The 15,169-nt window shown below is 43.8% G+C and overlaps 1 protein-coding gene across 1 annotated transcript; it reads left to right on the top strand.

Moving 5' to 3' along the window:
• The first annotated feature begins 10,049 nt into the window (after positions 1 to 10,049).
• Positions 10,050 to 11,936, top strand: LOC121284367 (G-protein coupled receptor 183-like). The gene has a single exon (XM_041199788.1). It carries the CDS (start codon positions 10,050 to 10,052, stop codon positions 11,082 to 11,084), a length of 1,035 nt encoding a protein of 344 aa, XP_041055722.1. The 3' UTR covers positions 11,085 to 11,936.
• Positions 11,937 to 15,169: the final 3,233 nt, after the last annotated feature.

Below are 15,169 nucleotides of genomic sequence, written 5' to 3'. Positions count from 1 at the left end.
TCTCAGATGGATAACATGATTATCACGTGTGAGGCTGTGGTGAGAGAGTAGCACAGCAATAATGCTGTTGCAGAGTGTCTCTGGGCTCTACAGCTACAGGAAAGGAATCAGGGCTGCCTCCAACAAAAATTTTGTGCTCAATGCAAAGACGTTCTTTGGGTTACACTTCTCATCTTGCTCTTGCACTTTTACTGTGCAAAGTCTCAACCCACATCGGGAAGATAAGTAGATTATTTGGTCATTCATCTCAGTGTTGTCTGTGGGATCTTGCTGTGCACAAAGTGGCCATCATATTTCCTACATTAGCCATTGCATATCAAAGAAACGTTTTATTGGATGTAAAGTGCCTCGAGTGATTCTGAGGTTGTGAAAGGCGCTATGTAAATGATTACATGGAATCTCCAGCACAGAAACATTATCAGTCAGTCCAATAGATCTATGCTGGTGTTCGTGCCACACACCAATCTTTTCCTAGAACTCTGTATAAGTGCTTTTACTTCAATTTGCAAGAGGTTTTGGTGGGGTTTTGCTGGTGCAAAAAGGATTTTTTTGGCTGCATATGTAATGCATGTAACAACTATTTATATAGCTACTTCATCACAAAATCACTGACTGGGTCTCACACTGATTGAAGTGATGTCAGCTTTTCCAGAACTTTTGCTTCATATTATTTTCAGAGTTTCCATTGACACCGCTGTGTCTGCCAATGACTGGAGACAGGATGAGATCTACGCAGGGCACATGCCAATCAGTCTACTTTACAGCAAAGTCTACTCAGCAAACAGTGTCTAAATATTACATAGAGTAAACAATCTACATTGTCTATTTAAACATCACACTACAGCAAATAATCTACAGTGTTTATTTAAACATCACACTACAGCAAACAATCTACAGTGTCTACTTAAACATCACATTACAGCAACTGTCTAAACAGTTTATTTAAACATCATACTACAGCAAACAGTTCACAGAGCCTGTTTTAAAAGTGTTTCTATGAATTAGATAAAATGGAATTCATGACCAAAACTGCAGCAAATTCTCCCATTAAAAGCCAGGAGCTGAATAATATGGGGTGGGGGCGGACGCAACCCCCTGGAAACCATGTTGGCCTGGAACTGACATGTTCCACACTGACCTGCCCCACAGCCATAAACTGCTGCAGGGCTGGCTAACGAGGGCTAAGTGGGATGATTGGTCAAACCGATTGGCTGGCAGCTCCACCAGTCTCAGCAGTGCCAGGAAGGCACTGATGGCCGCTACTGGGACTATTGGAGGAGAAAGGACCCCAAGGTCTTGGATCACTGGAGCAGGTAAGTCCGGGCTGTTGGGCTGGGAGGGTTTGGGTAGGTTAGAGAGAGGGAGAGTGGAGGGTTTAGGTGACAGAGCGGGTAGGAAGGAAAAGGGAGGCTCGACCTAAAGTGGAGGGAGGGAGGCCTGGCCCTGTGATCGGTAAAGGGCAGTCCCCAAAGAACGACTCCCCTTCCTTTTGCCATTTAACCATTTGAGGTGAAAAATCGGGCTTCCCGCTCCCACCCTGCTGCCCACGCCAAACGTTTTATGGCGTGGGCAGCGTATTATCTAGTTCAATTGGCTTGAACACCAGCCTTGTTGACCCTTAATCGTTCATTCAAATATGGTGGGCAGGTTGCTGATTTCAATGCTCACCTGCACCCCTGTATTATGAGGGTGAGAAGGTGGTGGGATGGGTGCCCTCCCTATTTTACGTGCCCCCCTCCCTATTTTCCGTGCCCCTGCCCTGTGGGAAGCATGCCTGCAGCGGGGTATTTAAAATTCAACCCCAGGTGATCACTCCAGTCAGTGGAAGGTAGTTTCTCAATACAGCATATGTGCGAAAATCAATCAACTGTATGGGTCAAGTTATTGGGCTATTACTATAATTTAATGGTGCTAAATAAATGCAAATTGTTGAAGTTACAACTTCTGACAGAGTCATAAAATTGAGTTATTTACAGGGGGGGGGCGAAAGGCGCATTTTGGCTTTCTGTGACTGTTTCAGGCGTTACAAAAAATTTCCAGCTTGTAAAGTTGAATCAATCATAACGAGAACGGTGGAGCGTTAGTATTTAATCAAATAAGGTCAGATTAATGAAAGATAAATTTTCAGCAAGAAATATGTAAATTTTGAGCAAAGAACGATTTTAATCTTCAGTGAATGATAAAGGAGAGGTTAGTTGTGACGATCAATGTAAGGAACTCAAGCCTGTGCCAGTGTAACCACACAGAGATAGATAGAACTGATTACAATGCTAAAAGAAAACAGCATCAAACTTCACACATTCAAACTCTCATCTATGGGCCACAGACCTCTCACTTTTCAACACTGGCAGAATTCCACTGTCATTTTGTTCAGAGACTTAAAGGAGCGCGTGAGGAAGCCTGGGCAGAAGGTGAGAAATTATGCGGTTAAGTAAGGACTAAATGTGTTAAATTGGTTGCAATTTTTTTTTAGACAGTTCTATTAGCCGTAACACATGGTGTAGGGGGCACTGTTTGGGTCACCATAATTACAAAAAGAAAGTCAGGAAAAAAATGAAACAAGCTAGGTGCTCATTTCTAGAAAAGAGAAGGTGGATGGGGTGAACTGATAGAGGTGTTTAAAATTACGAAGGGATTTGATAGTGTAGACATGGAGAAGATGTTTCTCCTTGTGGGGGAGATCAAAACTAGGGGCCATCATTATAAGCTAAGGTAGTCACGAATAAATCCAGTACAGAATCCTAGAGAAACCTCTTTTGGTGAGAATGTGGAACCCGCTACCACAGGGAGTTGTTGAGTTAATAATGTAAATGCATTTGAAGAAAAGCTGGATAAACAGATGTGGGATAAAGGAATAGAGGGATACGCCGATAGGGTGAGATGAAGAGGATGTGGGAGGAGGCTCGCGTTGAGTAGGAACACCAGCATGGAGCAGTTGGGCTGAATGGCCTGTTTCTGTGCTGTAAATTCTATGGAATTCTATCCCATTACCTTTATCAGACTGAAATAGTCTTTAAATTCCGATAGGAATTTAGTCCGTGTGTTAACTCTAAGTTACAGAACCTTCAGCAAATGTGAAAAGAGTCCGTAGGCACAGGTGGTTGAAAAGCTGGTGGTTATTAGGGTGAGGGAGTGAGTGGGTGGGTGTGAATATGGGTTGAGTGGGCACAGGTGGGTGGAAGTGGAAGTGGTTAAGGGTAGAACATGGTCAGTAGACGAGCACAGTAAGTGAAATGCTACAAGTTGCGAATTAATTATTTTTTTTGTGTTTTGGGGGAAATGGAAAAAAAACATTGTCTTCACATACCTTTCTCTGAAGTGTGGATTATTATATTGGCTAATTTTCATGCATGTATTTATTTTTGCAAGAGAAAAATAATAATTATCATGGTCTCTGGATAGGTAAACGTAGATTAGAATTGGAAAATGATTTGAGGTACAAGGAATTCTCCATTTGGGACAATAAATGGATTCATTTTAGATCACTTTAAACAAACATTGAATCGACTCAGAAACGCTGTTGAGAGGTGAGGTTGAATAGAAATCTCATCCAGAATCCTTATAATAAGCTCCATAAGTTTAATTGTGTTGTTTTTAAAATTCTCGTCCATGTTTTCAAATCCCCCCATGGCCTCGTCCCTCTCTTTATCTCTTCTGTCTCCTCCAGCCCCACAACCCTCCCAGATCCCTGTACTCATCCAATTTTGGTTTCTTAAACATTCCCAGTTTTATTTGCTCCACCACTGGCGGTCATGTCTTCAGCTGCCTGGACCCTAAGCTCTGGAGTTCCCTCCCTAAACCTCTCTGACTACCTCCTCTCTAACTTCCTTTAAGATGTTCCTTAAAACCTACCTCTTTGACCAAGCTTTTGGCCATCTGCCGACATATCTCTCTATGTGGCTTGGTGTCAAATGTCATTTGATAATGCTCCTGGGAATCCCCTTAGAAGGTTTTACGCTGTTAATGATGTTATATGGTTACATGTATAGAAGTAGACTCATACTTTTCTACTCTGAGTCAAGAGTAATGATGGTCTCGAGGAGAATTTGGGTTTAGATGGCACGGATAATTCATCTCTGGCCTCCTGCACATCCCTAATTTTAATCGCTCCACCATTGGTGGATGTGCCTTAAGCTACCAAGACCCAAAGCTCTGGATTTCCCTCCCTAAACCTCTCCTACTCTCTATCTCTCTTTCCACCTTTAAGACACTCCTTAAAACTGTCTTTGACCAATCTTTTGGTCATCTTCCCCATTATCTCCCTATATGGCTTGGTGCCATAAACCCAAATATTCCAGTCTCCAGAATTGTTGGAGACCAGACGTACGACCAAAGATGCAGGTTGGGACCCTGTGAAAGTATTGGCGTGTGGCCCTCTGTGGGAATTGCTCGGGAAGATTGAACAATTCCCAAGCTCCACGAGATGCTCCACGAGATGCTCCACGATTGTCTCCGACTGAGTTAGGGTCAGGGACTTTGGAAAGTTCTGAGGTACTTACCTGGATAGATACCCAGGAAATATTAGGAAGATTAAAACCTAGTCTAACTCCTGGGTAACTCCAGAACTCATCCCTCAATCACTCACACTGACCACACCCCCTCAACACTTCCTTGACCTCCCCACTACTCTCCTGACCCCCCAACTACCCCTGACCTAACTATCTCCAATGCGCAGGCTACCGCTCCTGACCATGCTACCCCCAACCACCCAACAACTCCCTGGCCAGACCTGACTAATACCACCACCCTGCTATCTCTCCATTCTGATCTGACTAGACCCCAACCTGACTACCACCTCACACAACTACCCAGCCTAACCGCTCACCCACCTACCACATCACTCACCTGCCAAATCACCTACCTGTCTCGCCCACCTGCCAATCTACCCATCTACCACCTTACCCACCCACCACCTCACCCACCAACCACCCCACCTACCTACCACCCTACCCGCGCACCATCTTACCCACCTGCCACTCTACCCATGCATCACCCCAACTACCTACCACCCTACCCACCTACTACCTCACCCACCTGGCAGTCTAACCACCTACCATCTTACCCACCTGCCATTCTAGCCACCTGCCACCTCACCACCTGCTTTCCTGTTATGTCCCTTTTGAAATTTAAGTGGCTAACATTTTACTCCTCACTTATCTCCTAATGCAAATTCCATTCATGCTGTTTCTACTGGGATCTCATCTTAGCTTGTCCATCTCCATTTCAAAATGCCTGCTTTTACACCTTAACCCTTTAATGGTTTAAAACAATGGTTTAAACCTTGTAGTCTGACTGTCTTCAGTTTAATTAAATTAGTCATGCACACACAACGCACACACAGCCCCCACAAACCTGCTTCTGTATCCCAAAGTAATATTAGGAAAAAAATGAAATTTCCTTTATACACCTCATCTGCCTAATCACCCTACCATTTAATTCATTCATCGACTCACCCATTCACTAACATTAGGACTGGACATTTAAACTTGCCATACAACAGCAAGTACCCTAAAAGGGGGCAGGTCCTCTATTATTCTCCCCTACTCTGCTCCGCTGCAATGGCGTTCTCCGAGAAAAACTGCGCTCCACATTTCTGGAAAAGCCGGGCTCGGAAGATCCAACAAGAAATTCAGACCAGCGTTGAATTGGGGGAAAATTGAATGCGGGGCAGCGATCCAACCATGGCTCCTTGGAAGATCCAGGCCATAATGTGCTATACAATACATCCATGAACACCTTGGGGTATTTTGTTACATTAAAGGTGCTACATAAACACAAGTCGTTGTTATTTTACACAATAGTTGATTATATTCTATTTATCACCAAATGGCTCCAAAGCAAAAGATTCAAAATGAAGAAGGCAAAGAAAGAAGTTCAGCATGAAATTTGGATCTGTTGTGCTCATCTTGTAGGCACTACGAGCGGTATCTGTGGCACGTGCAAGCTTTTAGTATGACACGCACAAGATGTCATATTGATGAGATGTCATTAGCACGTGCACAGTCAGCATCTGCTGAAAGTATTCAGTCTCTAGGTCAGTGAGTAATGATGATTTGATGCCACTTTGCAGCTGGGTGCTCCAGCTAACGCCCTCTCTGAATCACACATTCGGCAGTGGGAAGGACCCTTCCACCAGCGCCACTTCAAAGGATCATTGGCCACCGTCAGACTACTTGGTGACTGATTGCTGCTGGCAATTTTTACATCTCTGGAAGTGTTTGGTGCTTTCCAGAATTCTTTAAAATTGTTAAATTCTACAGGGAGCATATGAACATATGCACCAGGAGCAGGAGTAGGCCATTCGGTCCATCGAGCCTGCTCCACCATTCAATAAGGTCATGGCTGATCTGACTGTGGCCTCAAATCCACATTCCTACCCCACCCTGATACCCTTTGACTCCCTTTTTAGTCAAGAAACTATCTACCTCTGCCTTAAAAATATTCAATGAGCCAGCCTCCACCGCTCTCTGGGGAAGAGAGTTCCAAAGACTCAAGACCCTCTGAGAGAAAAAAAATATCCACATCGCCTCTTAAATGGGAGACCCCTTATTTTTAAACTGTGTCCCCTAGTTCTAGTCTCTCCCACAAGGGAAAACAGCCTACAGCATCCATCCTCAGGATCTTATCTGTTTCAATACGATCACCTCTCACATAGGCCCAGCTTGTTCAACCTTTCCTCATAACATAACCCCACCATCCCAGGTATCAGTCAAGTGAACCTGCTCTGAACTGCTTCCAGCACATTTATATCCTTTCTTAAATAAGGAGACCAAAGCTGTACACAGTACTTCAGATGTGGTCTCCCCAATGTCCCGTGTGGCAGGGGCTGAAAGACTTGGTCTTCACTTCAACGTTTCTGCACAAATCCAGTTTCTCCCAGACATGGGCACACTAATAGGCCTTCCTCTTGGAATAACCAGGAGGATTAACAGAGGTCTCGCAGAGCAGCAAAAGATGCTAGAAGAGGGAGGAGAAAGAGGAGTGAAGAAAGGTTCTCAGCAGGAGGCTTTCTCTGTCAAGAGTGTTCAGGGAACAATTCTCCCTGAAACTCAGTGACAGTGGGTCAGGTGCCTGCACTTCAGTCAGGATGTCCTCACTGAAATCTCTCACCTGCTGCAGCTGCAACCTTAGAGAAGGGCGAGAACAGCATTGCCAGTGACTGTGATCATGAAGCTTTATGTGCCCGGTTTGTTCCAGGTTGGAGCTGGAGAGGTTTGCAACCTCTCCCAGTTTGCCTTTTGCATAAGGTGCTCTGAATTGAAAGAAAGCTCACCTACGTTTCATTCTCTTGTGCAAGAAAGAAGCAGACAGAGCCAGCACACGGCTTTGCCAGTTTCTCCATGGTGCAGGGCATCATTTACTGCCCGCATTTCACTTACCGGGTGCTGCGTGTCAACTCTGAGAAATGCTGTAAATTGTAAAGGATCCCACTCCCTCAGTGTCCAGTTAGAGTGTGACCATAGGGAGCTAATAATGTTTATCAGTGCGTGGTAACCTGGCAGCAGTCATGATGCTTTTATTTCGTAGTAGTCCGCAGTGCAGCTGCTTCTGAGACACCACAGCAAAGCAATGAGTAGCTACTGAGTGATGAGAAATTTCCACTGATGACATAGCTGATGACTCCACACACACACACACACACACACACACACAAAAAACACACGCTCATGCACAGTATGCACACAACAGAAACCAGACTGTCACAGGAAATGTGCGAGAGCAGAATATTGGAGAGCTGAAAGAGTGCTTCCACTGCCTGGTCACTCTGGAGGACTCCTTCAGTGCTTGACAGGATGGCTGTCAAGGTTTGTGGTGGTCCTTTGCATGCTGCAGCCCCTCACCAAACTGAGAGGACAGCAACGCAGCAAGCAGCTGGGGAGCAGGAGACCAGGGAGAAAGAAGAAGTGAGGAGACATCCGCATACTCCCACACTAACAGCACTGCCAGTGTGCCTACACAATTACAGACTGCAAATTCAAGAAGGTGGCTCACCGCCATCTTCTCAAGGGCAATTAGGATTGGGCAATAAATGCTGGCCTAGTCAGCAATGCTCACATCCTGTGAGTAAATAAATAAGGTGTGTTAATGGAGTTGGACACCATTTCTTTGTTTGAAAGGATGGACTGTGGAGTTGGTGCCGGACTCCTGCTCTGTGGCATTGCCTGCAGGCTTTCCAGCAGATCTACCAATGCACCAAGCATTTTGTTGGGCACTTCCATCAGCCTCTTCTCCAGCTTGCCCCGGTGAAGTGCTCCTCTGAGTCTTCTGCAGCGGAATGTGTGTGACCTTGCCCTCCAGGTAGCTTGGACCTGTCTCACCCTTGCCTCCGTTTTTCTTGTAATGTTATTTGTGGAATAAATACTGACCAGCACACTGGCAATTAATCTCCTGCTCTTCTTTGAAACAGTGGCCATGGGATTTCTCACACCTATCTGTGAGGGCAGACGGGGCCTAGGTTTAACATCTCATCTGAATGATGGCATCTCTGACACTGCAGCACTCCCTCAGTACTTGTTTTGGGACTGTCAGCCTTGACTATGTGCTCAAGTCTCTGGAGTGAACTACAACCTTCTGACTCAAGGACAAGAGTGAAATGCCAAGGCTAATATCAGAGAACTAGTTATTTATAAAACATTAGTTTGGGGAGGGAAAGAGATGTGGAAGGAGAATTTTTTTAAGAATTGTGTATTTTGCAGATTAACAAGAGAGCTTCTAAATCATTGATGTCCATTTAATCAATCATTTGCCAAGAACAAAATTAGCAAAAAGTACTGAACATATGTTAAAAAGTGTTAACTGTTGAGATAGACTTCCAAACAGTGCAGCTTTAAAGCAATTTAATAAGGGAACACTTAATGTTTTCAGAGAACGCTGCAGTTTGAGAATGAACAATGAGTGGTCTGGGATAGAACCAAATCCCAGATTTGGATCACAAATGTACATTCTGAATCATTTTTATTTTAATCACTGACTCAAACAGAAATGTTGTGTTGAGTGTAGAAGCTGTAACAGTGGTACATTCTGGATTCCTGTAAGAAGACTCTGAAGCATGAGTAAGCAGATTTAGTAAGCAGGATCAGTGAGTACATTTAGTCACTGGGTTTAGTAATTAGGGGCTCACGAAATAGTTGACAAATAGCTGAGATAGTTTGGCAAGAAGAAGGCATAGAGTGACAGAAAATTGAAAAAGCTCTATCCAGGAGAAAGTTTCCACAGGGGCCTGTCTCTCTGCTATTTATAATTGTTGCAATATGCAGTAGGGTCTGTGGCACTAAAATTATGTTTTCTGATGACATATAGCTCTGTGGGCTGGTGGTAAGAAGACTAAATATCTTTAGGGAAACTTGGACCAATTTTTGCAGATGACTTGAAATATAATCATGACGGAGGCATTTGGCCCATTGCACCTGTGCCGACTCTTTGAAAGAGCTAGCCAACCAATCCCACTGCTCCTTGCCCTTTCCCTGTAGTCCTTGAAATTATTTCCCTTTCAAGTAGTTATCCAATTCCCATTTCAAAAGTTACTATTGAATCTACTTCCACCGCCCTTTCAGGCAGCGCATTCCAGATCACAACAACTGGATGAGTAAATAAATTCTTCTGATCTCCCCCTCTGGTTCTTTTGCCAATTTTGTTAAGTCTGTGTATCTCGGTTTAGACTCTCCTGCCAGCAGAAACAAATTTTCCTTATTTACTCTATCAAAAATCTCCATAATTTTGAATATCTCTATTAAATCTACCCCTTAACCTTCTCTGGTCTAAGGAAGAACAATCCCAGTTTCTCCAGTCTTTCCACATGAACCGAAGTCCCTCATCCATGGCACCATTCCAGAAAAAATCCTCTATGACCTCTCCAAGGTCTTCAGTTCCTTTCTATCTCTACGCATATATATATAGCTATGGCCAAATGTCCTAAAAATTAACCTTCTCAAACCATGTTCGCTGCTTAATGAAGAGGTATTGCACTGATGTTTATTTTCTTTTTTTAACAGAAGGAAGAACTACTCCAAGTACAGAGTTAAATGCTGTCTGTTGCTTCTTATACAGCCATGAATAATTCCACAAACGTAACCTGTGATGTGTATATGCACCATGAGACAGCAAAAGTCATGTTTTCTCTCTTTTACATCATTATCCTCATAGTTGGTTTATTAGGAAATGTTTTAGCCCTGCACATAACATTCCAAAAACATCAAAAAATCAATTCGACCACGCTGTATTTAATCCACCTAGCTGTCTCAGATGCCCTCTTCACTCTAGCTCTACCAACTAGAATAATCTACACCATCCGAGGATTTGACTGGCCGTTCAAAGAAGCACTGTGTAGAATTTCTGCTGTCATTTTCTATATAAATACCTATGTCAGCATTCAGTTCATGACCTGTTTGAGTGTTGACCGTTACATTGCAGTGGTACACCCTCTTCGATTTGCCAAGTTTCGGAAAGTACAAAACGTTAGATATATCTGCGGTGCAGTGTGGATCTTTGTCTTCTTTCAGACAGCGCCCTTGCTATTTGTGACAATGACCAAGAACAATAATGGCTTGGTGACTTGCATGGAGTACCCAAACTTTGAGACAAATACAAACTTGCCCAGGCTGCTTCTCTGTGCTTGCTTTTTGGGATACTGCCTCCCGGTCACAGTCATACTCTTCTGCTACTCACGAGTCAACGTGAAACTCTGCAAGACAGCAAAGGTAAACCCACTAACTGACAAGCTAGGCAGGAACAAAAAGGCGATCACTGTGATTCTGCTTGTTCTGCTGGCATTTCTGATATGTTTCACTCCGTACCACATCACCATCATACAGTACATGGTCCGAAAGCTCATCTCCCAACAGAGCTGCTGGCAACAACAGGTATTCAAGGTCAGCCTGCAAGTCTCTGTCTGCTTCATGAACCTCAACTGCTGCATTGATCCACTCATCTACTTCTTTGCATTCAAGGGTTACAAAAGAAAGGTTCTGGATATAATACGGCGCCACATCACATTGGCTGCCTCTTTGAAGAGTAACTCGGAAAACAACAGCACCCCAGCCACCATGAGTCAAATCCAAGGGTCAGGATCAGGGTCTGGAAATTGACACTGGCCAACCTATTGGCTTTTCACCAAAATATAACTTCGTTGAGTGAGAGTGGCAAACACTAGTATTTCTTATTGCTAGCTAGTAGGTGATCCTTTGCCATATTCAAGCTGAAATGTCGCAGGATAGGGTTGGTGGTGGTACCTGGCTGATTTTATTCTGTTAACGCTGTTTACTCTTGTAAAATGTGAAAAGCTAATTTAGAGCATCTTATTCATCCATCAATTTCATCTCAACCATGTTTTGAGCTGGAAACTGGGAATGGCCCTTTGAGTGGCACGGTCGGTAGCACTCTTACCTCTGCTTCAAAAGGCCCTGGGTCCATGTCCCACTCCAAAGACTTGAGCACAAAATCTAGGCTGACACTCCCATTGCAGTGCTGAGGGAGCTCTGTTGGGAGTGTCATCGTTCAGAGGGAACATTAAACCGAGGTCCCGTCTACCCTCTCATGTGAAAATAAAAGAAAAAAATCCCAAAACCTGATTTCGAAGAAGAGCTGGGGGAATTACGTCCATGTCCTGACCAATTTGTATCCTTCAGCCAACAGCAGGTCACGACCACAGTGCTATTCTTGGGGGAGGTTTCCTGTGTGAAAATTAGCTGTCGTGTTTACTACATTACAACAATGTCTACATTTGGAAAGTACTTCATTGGCTGTAAAGTGCTCTGGGACTTCCTGTGAGGTAGTGAAAGGCGCTATAGAAATACAAGCCTGGCTTGTTTTCTCAAGCTCAAACAAAGCTCACTTATCATATGACGGGGCATTATAAGCGTGGGACAGTTGACAGAAACCATTTCTGCGTTTCCAAATTAAAACAGGAGCCAGAAGACTTGACAAAGTTCTTGGCTGCACTCCTTCACGAAAAATGCTATTTCAGTATCAGGTTCAAAGTACGCTCATCAAATTTGGTTTGCATTGGAATGTCCTGTTAGGAAAGATAAATTAATGTTGTTTTTTTAAAATGAGCTCTCTGGCTATGCCAGCCGCACCCTAGAAACTCTGGGTGGGATTTTCCAGCCCTGCCAGTGTGGGTGGAGGAGGGGGGGGGGGAAGGGAGGGACGTTGTCTCGGGTGCCTTGGAAAAATTTGGAGAGCAGCGGAAATTGACATTTGGCCACTCTCCACGATTTTCCCGTCCTGCCTGCAATGATGCCCACTGCTGGCGGGATCAGAAAATCCCGGCCACTGTTTGTCTCTCCGCAGGTGCCGCCAGGCCCTGCTGAGTTTTTCCAGCACTTGCTGGTCTTTTTTAGTTCGGAATCGCAGCGCCTGCAGCATTTTGTTGGTATTTTGGAATTTAAGGAGTGTCCCACTGATCCGTGTTTCATTCGTAACCTGTTCCTGAGGGTTATCATCCATCCTTCCTGGTCTCGAAATCATGTCCTGCGTACCATTTTACCTGCTTGGATAAAATGGCAGACAATTTGGTATTTAAATATAGGGGATGGATGTGAAATTGGAATAGGGTATAGGGTACAGTTGCCCCTTCAAAAACTCAGCTGAAACGCTATGTTCCTCTCTCCACAGATGCTACCAGACCTGCTGAGTTTTTCCAGCTCTTTCTGCTTTTACTCCTTAAACTTCTACTTGTCAATGTTGGAAGAATAAGGCTGTGGGAATAGCGTAGGAATTGCTCTGGAACGCTCTAGGAAAGAGAAATGATGCGTCCAATAGCCTCCATTTGTGCCATGAACACCTACGGTTTCAACAGTCTGCAGGTTGCAGAAGGAAGTCTTTTTTCTTGCTTCCTTTCATCTTATTGTGCCAATTGTTTACGTTAGAAAATAAAACCGTCCATGCAAATTGGGTTTCGGTCAATAGATATTGTGTCAGACAGCTGAGAACTTGTAAAGCTTCAACCACCTTTGCACAAACTTTAAAACAAATATTTGTGAACAAGCTACATGTTGTTGACAGTTATAAGAGCCAATTTTCGCCGCATATTTCACCAAATATATTTGCAGTATATCAACACGTTTACAGTATCCATAACTATGTAATTTGTGAAGAGCTTTGAGTTTGTCATTTTCTCAAGGTAACAATTTGCCATTTTGAATCTTTCATGGTTTGTGAGCATCACTCAATGTCTGTGCTCCTCTGATTCTGGCATCTTAAAGCCCTCCCAATTTTCATTGCTCCATCACTTGCAGCTGTGTCTTCGTCGTTTCAACCCTAAGCTCTGGGATCCCTGTACTCCACCTCTCTCTCCTCCTTTAGGATGCTCTTTTAAACCTACCTCTTTGACCAAGCTTTTGGTCACCTTTCCTAATATCTCCTTATGTGGCTCAGTGTCAACTTCGGTCAGGCCCCGTGAAGTTGTTGTACCATGTTAAAGGCACTATATAAATGAAGGTTATGGTTGTCCCTTCCAAACTGGATGTACGAATGAACTAGTGAAGCTGTAAAAGGTTATTGTTTCTGAATGCATTTTTCAATATCACCCTGAAAACAGGGCAAGATAGTGGAATGACTATGCTCCTAGATACTCAGAGGACATGGGTTCAAATCTCACCACCACATGAGTTCAATACATTTGTTACTTTGTGACCAGAATAAGAATGACCATCTGGTTCACTATGTCCTTCTGGGATATGAACCTGCCCAGCTGGGCCTACTTATGTCTCCAGTTCACATAGGTTACAGGCAGAAAGCATTCAGCCCCTCGATCCTTATCTGCCATTCAACCAGAATCATAGAAAGTTTCCCGCACAGAAAGAGGCCGCTCTGCCCATCGCGTTTGCGCTGGCCGACAAACGAGCCACCCAGCCTCATCCCGATTTCCAGCATTTGGTCCGTGGCCCTGCAGGTTTCGGCACTTGAAGTGCATATCCAGACACCTTTTAAATGAGCTGACGGTTTCTGCCTCACCACCCTTTCAGGCAATTACATCATGGCTTATCTCCATCTCCCCGCCTTTGTTCGTAACCCTTAATCCCCTATCCCAATAAAAATCTATCAATCGCAGTTTTTAAATTTTCAATTGACCTCCTCTGTGTCAACAGCTTTTTGTGGGGGGTGAGAATTCCAGATTTCCACCATCTTCTCTGTGAAGAAGTGCTTCCTGACATCACCCCTGAACGACCTGGCTCGAATTTTAATCTTATACCCACTTGTTCACATTTTACATGATTGAATCTTAATGTCCTCTGAAGCTGCTCTGTTACAAACCCGACAGGACACAAAGACTCACTGCCATGTCTCAGCGCAATAAGAGAAATCACCTTCCCCCACAAGAACAAATAATAAATAGAAATACACACATAAACCAGGCAACAGTGTATAAAGGTGTGAAAACATCACTGAAACAAACTATCAGGACCATGTCCAGTCCATAGCAATGTTTAATAAGTTATAATCAGGATTCCAAACCCAGGCCTTTGTTGAACTTGCTGATGTCAACCAAGAGGACAAACGGATGAATACTACTTAGTAGAGGCGTTAAAAATCACAAGGGGTTTTAATAGAATAATTAAGGACAAACAGTTTCCAGTGGCAGGAGGGTCGGTAACCAGAGAACGAAGGTAATTCACAAAAGATCATTAGGGGAATTGAGGGAAGTGTTTTTCCAGATCACAGCGAGTTGCTGTGATCTGGAACAGGCTGCCTGAAAGTGCAGTGGAAACAGATTCAATAGGAACTTTCAACAGTGAATTGGATAAATACTTGAAAAGGAAAAAAAAAATGCGAAAATACATTCACAGATCTGTTGGCGGGTTGGAACTCTTTCGAGTATAAACCCATTTCCATCTGTTTCAGATGAAGTTACATTGTTTGCCATGGTGAGATTTGAACTCTTGATACTCCTTTGAGTAAACCTGTTTCCATCTGTTTCAGATGAAGTTACATTGTTTCATAGTTTGCCATTATGAGATTTGAACTCTTGATACTCTTTTGAGTAAACCTGTTTCCATCTGTTTCAGATGAAGTTACATTGTTTCATAGTTTGTCATTGTGAGATTTGAACTCTTGATCTTAGGGTTACAAACCCAGTACCATAACCACTTGGCTATTTAGGCCAAGCTGTTGGGGGTTGGAAGTTGATGGGATTAATTGGATAGCTTAATGGGCCTAATGGCCTCCATCC

The sequence above is a fragment of the Carcharodon carcharias genome, chromosome 11 (assembly GCF_017639515.1).
Source record: "Carcharodon carcharias isolate sCarCar2 chromosome 11, sCarCar2.pri, whole genome shotgun sequence".
Classification (NCBI taxonomy): Eukaryota; Metazoa; Chordata; class Chondrichthyes; order Lamniformes; family Lamnidae; genus Carcharodon; species Carcharodon carcharias.
This window is presented reverse-complemented; position numbering and strand designations above follow the sequence as displayed.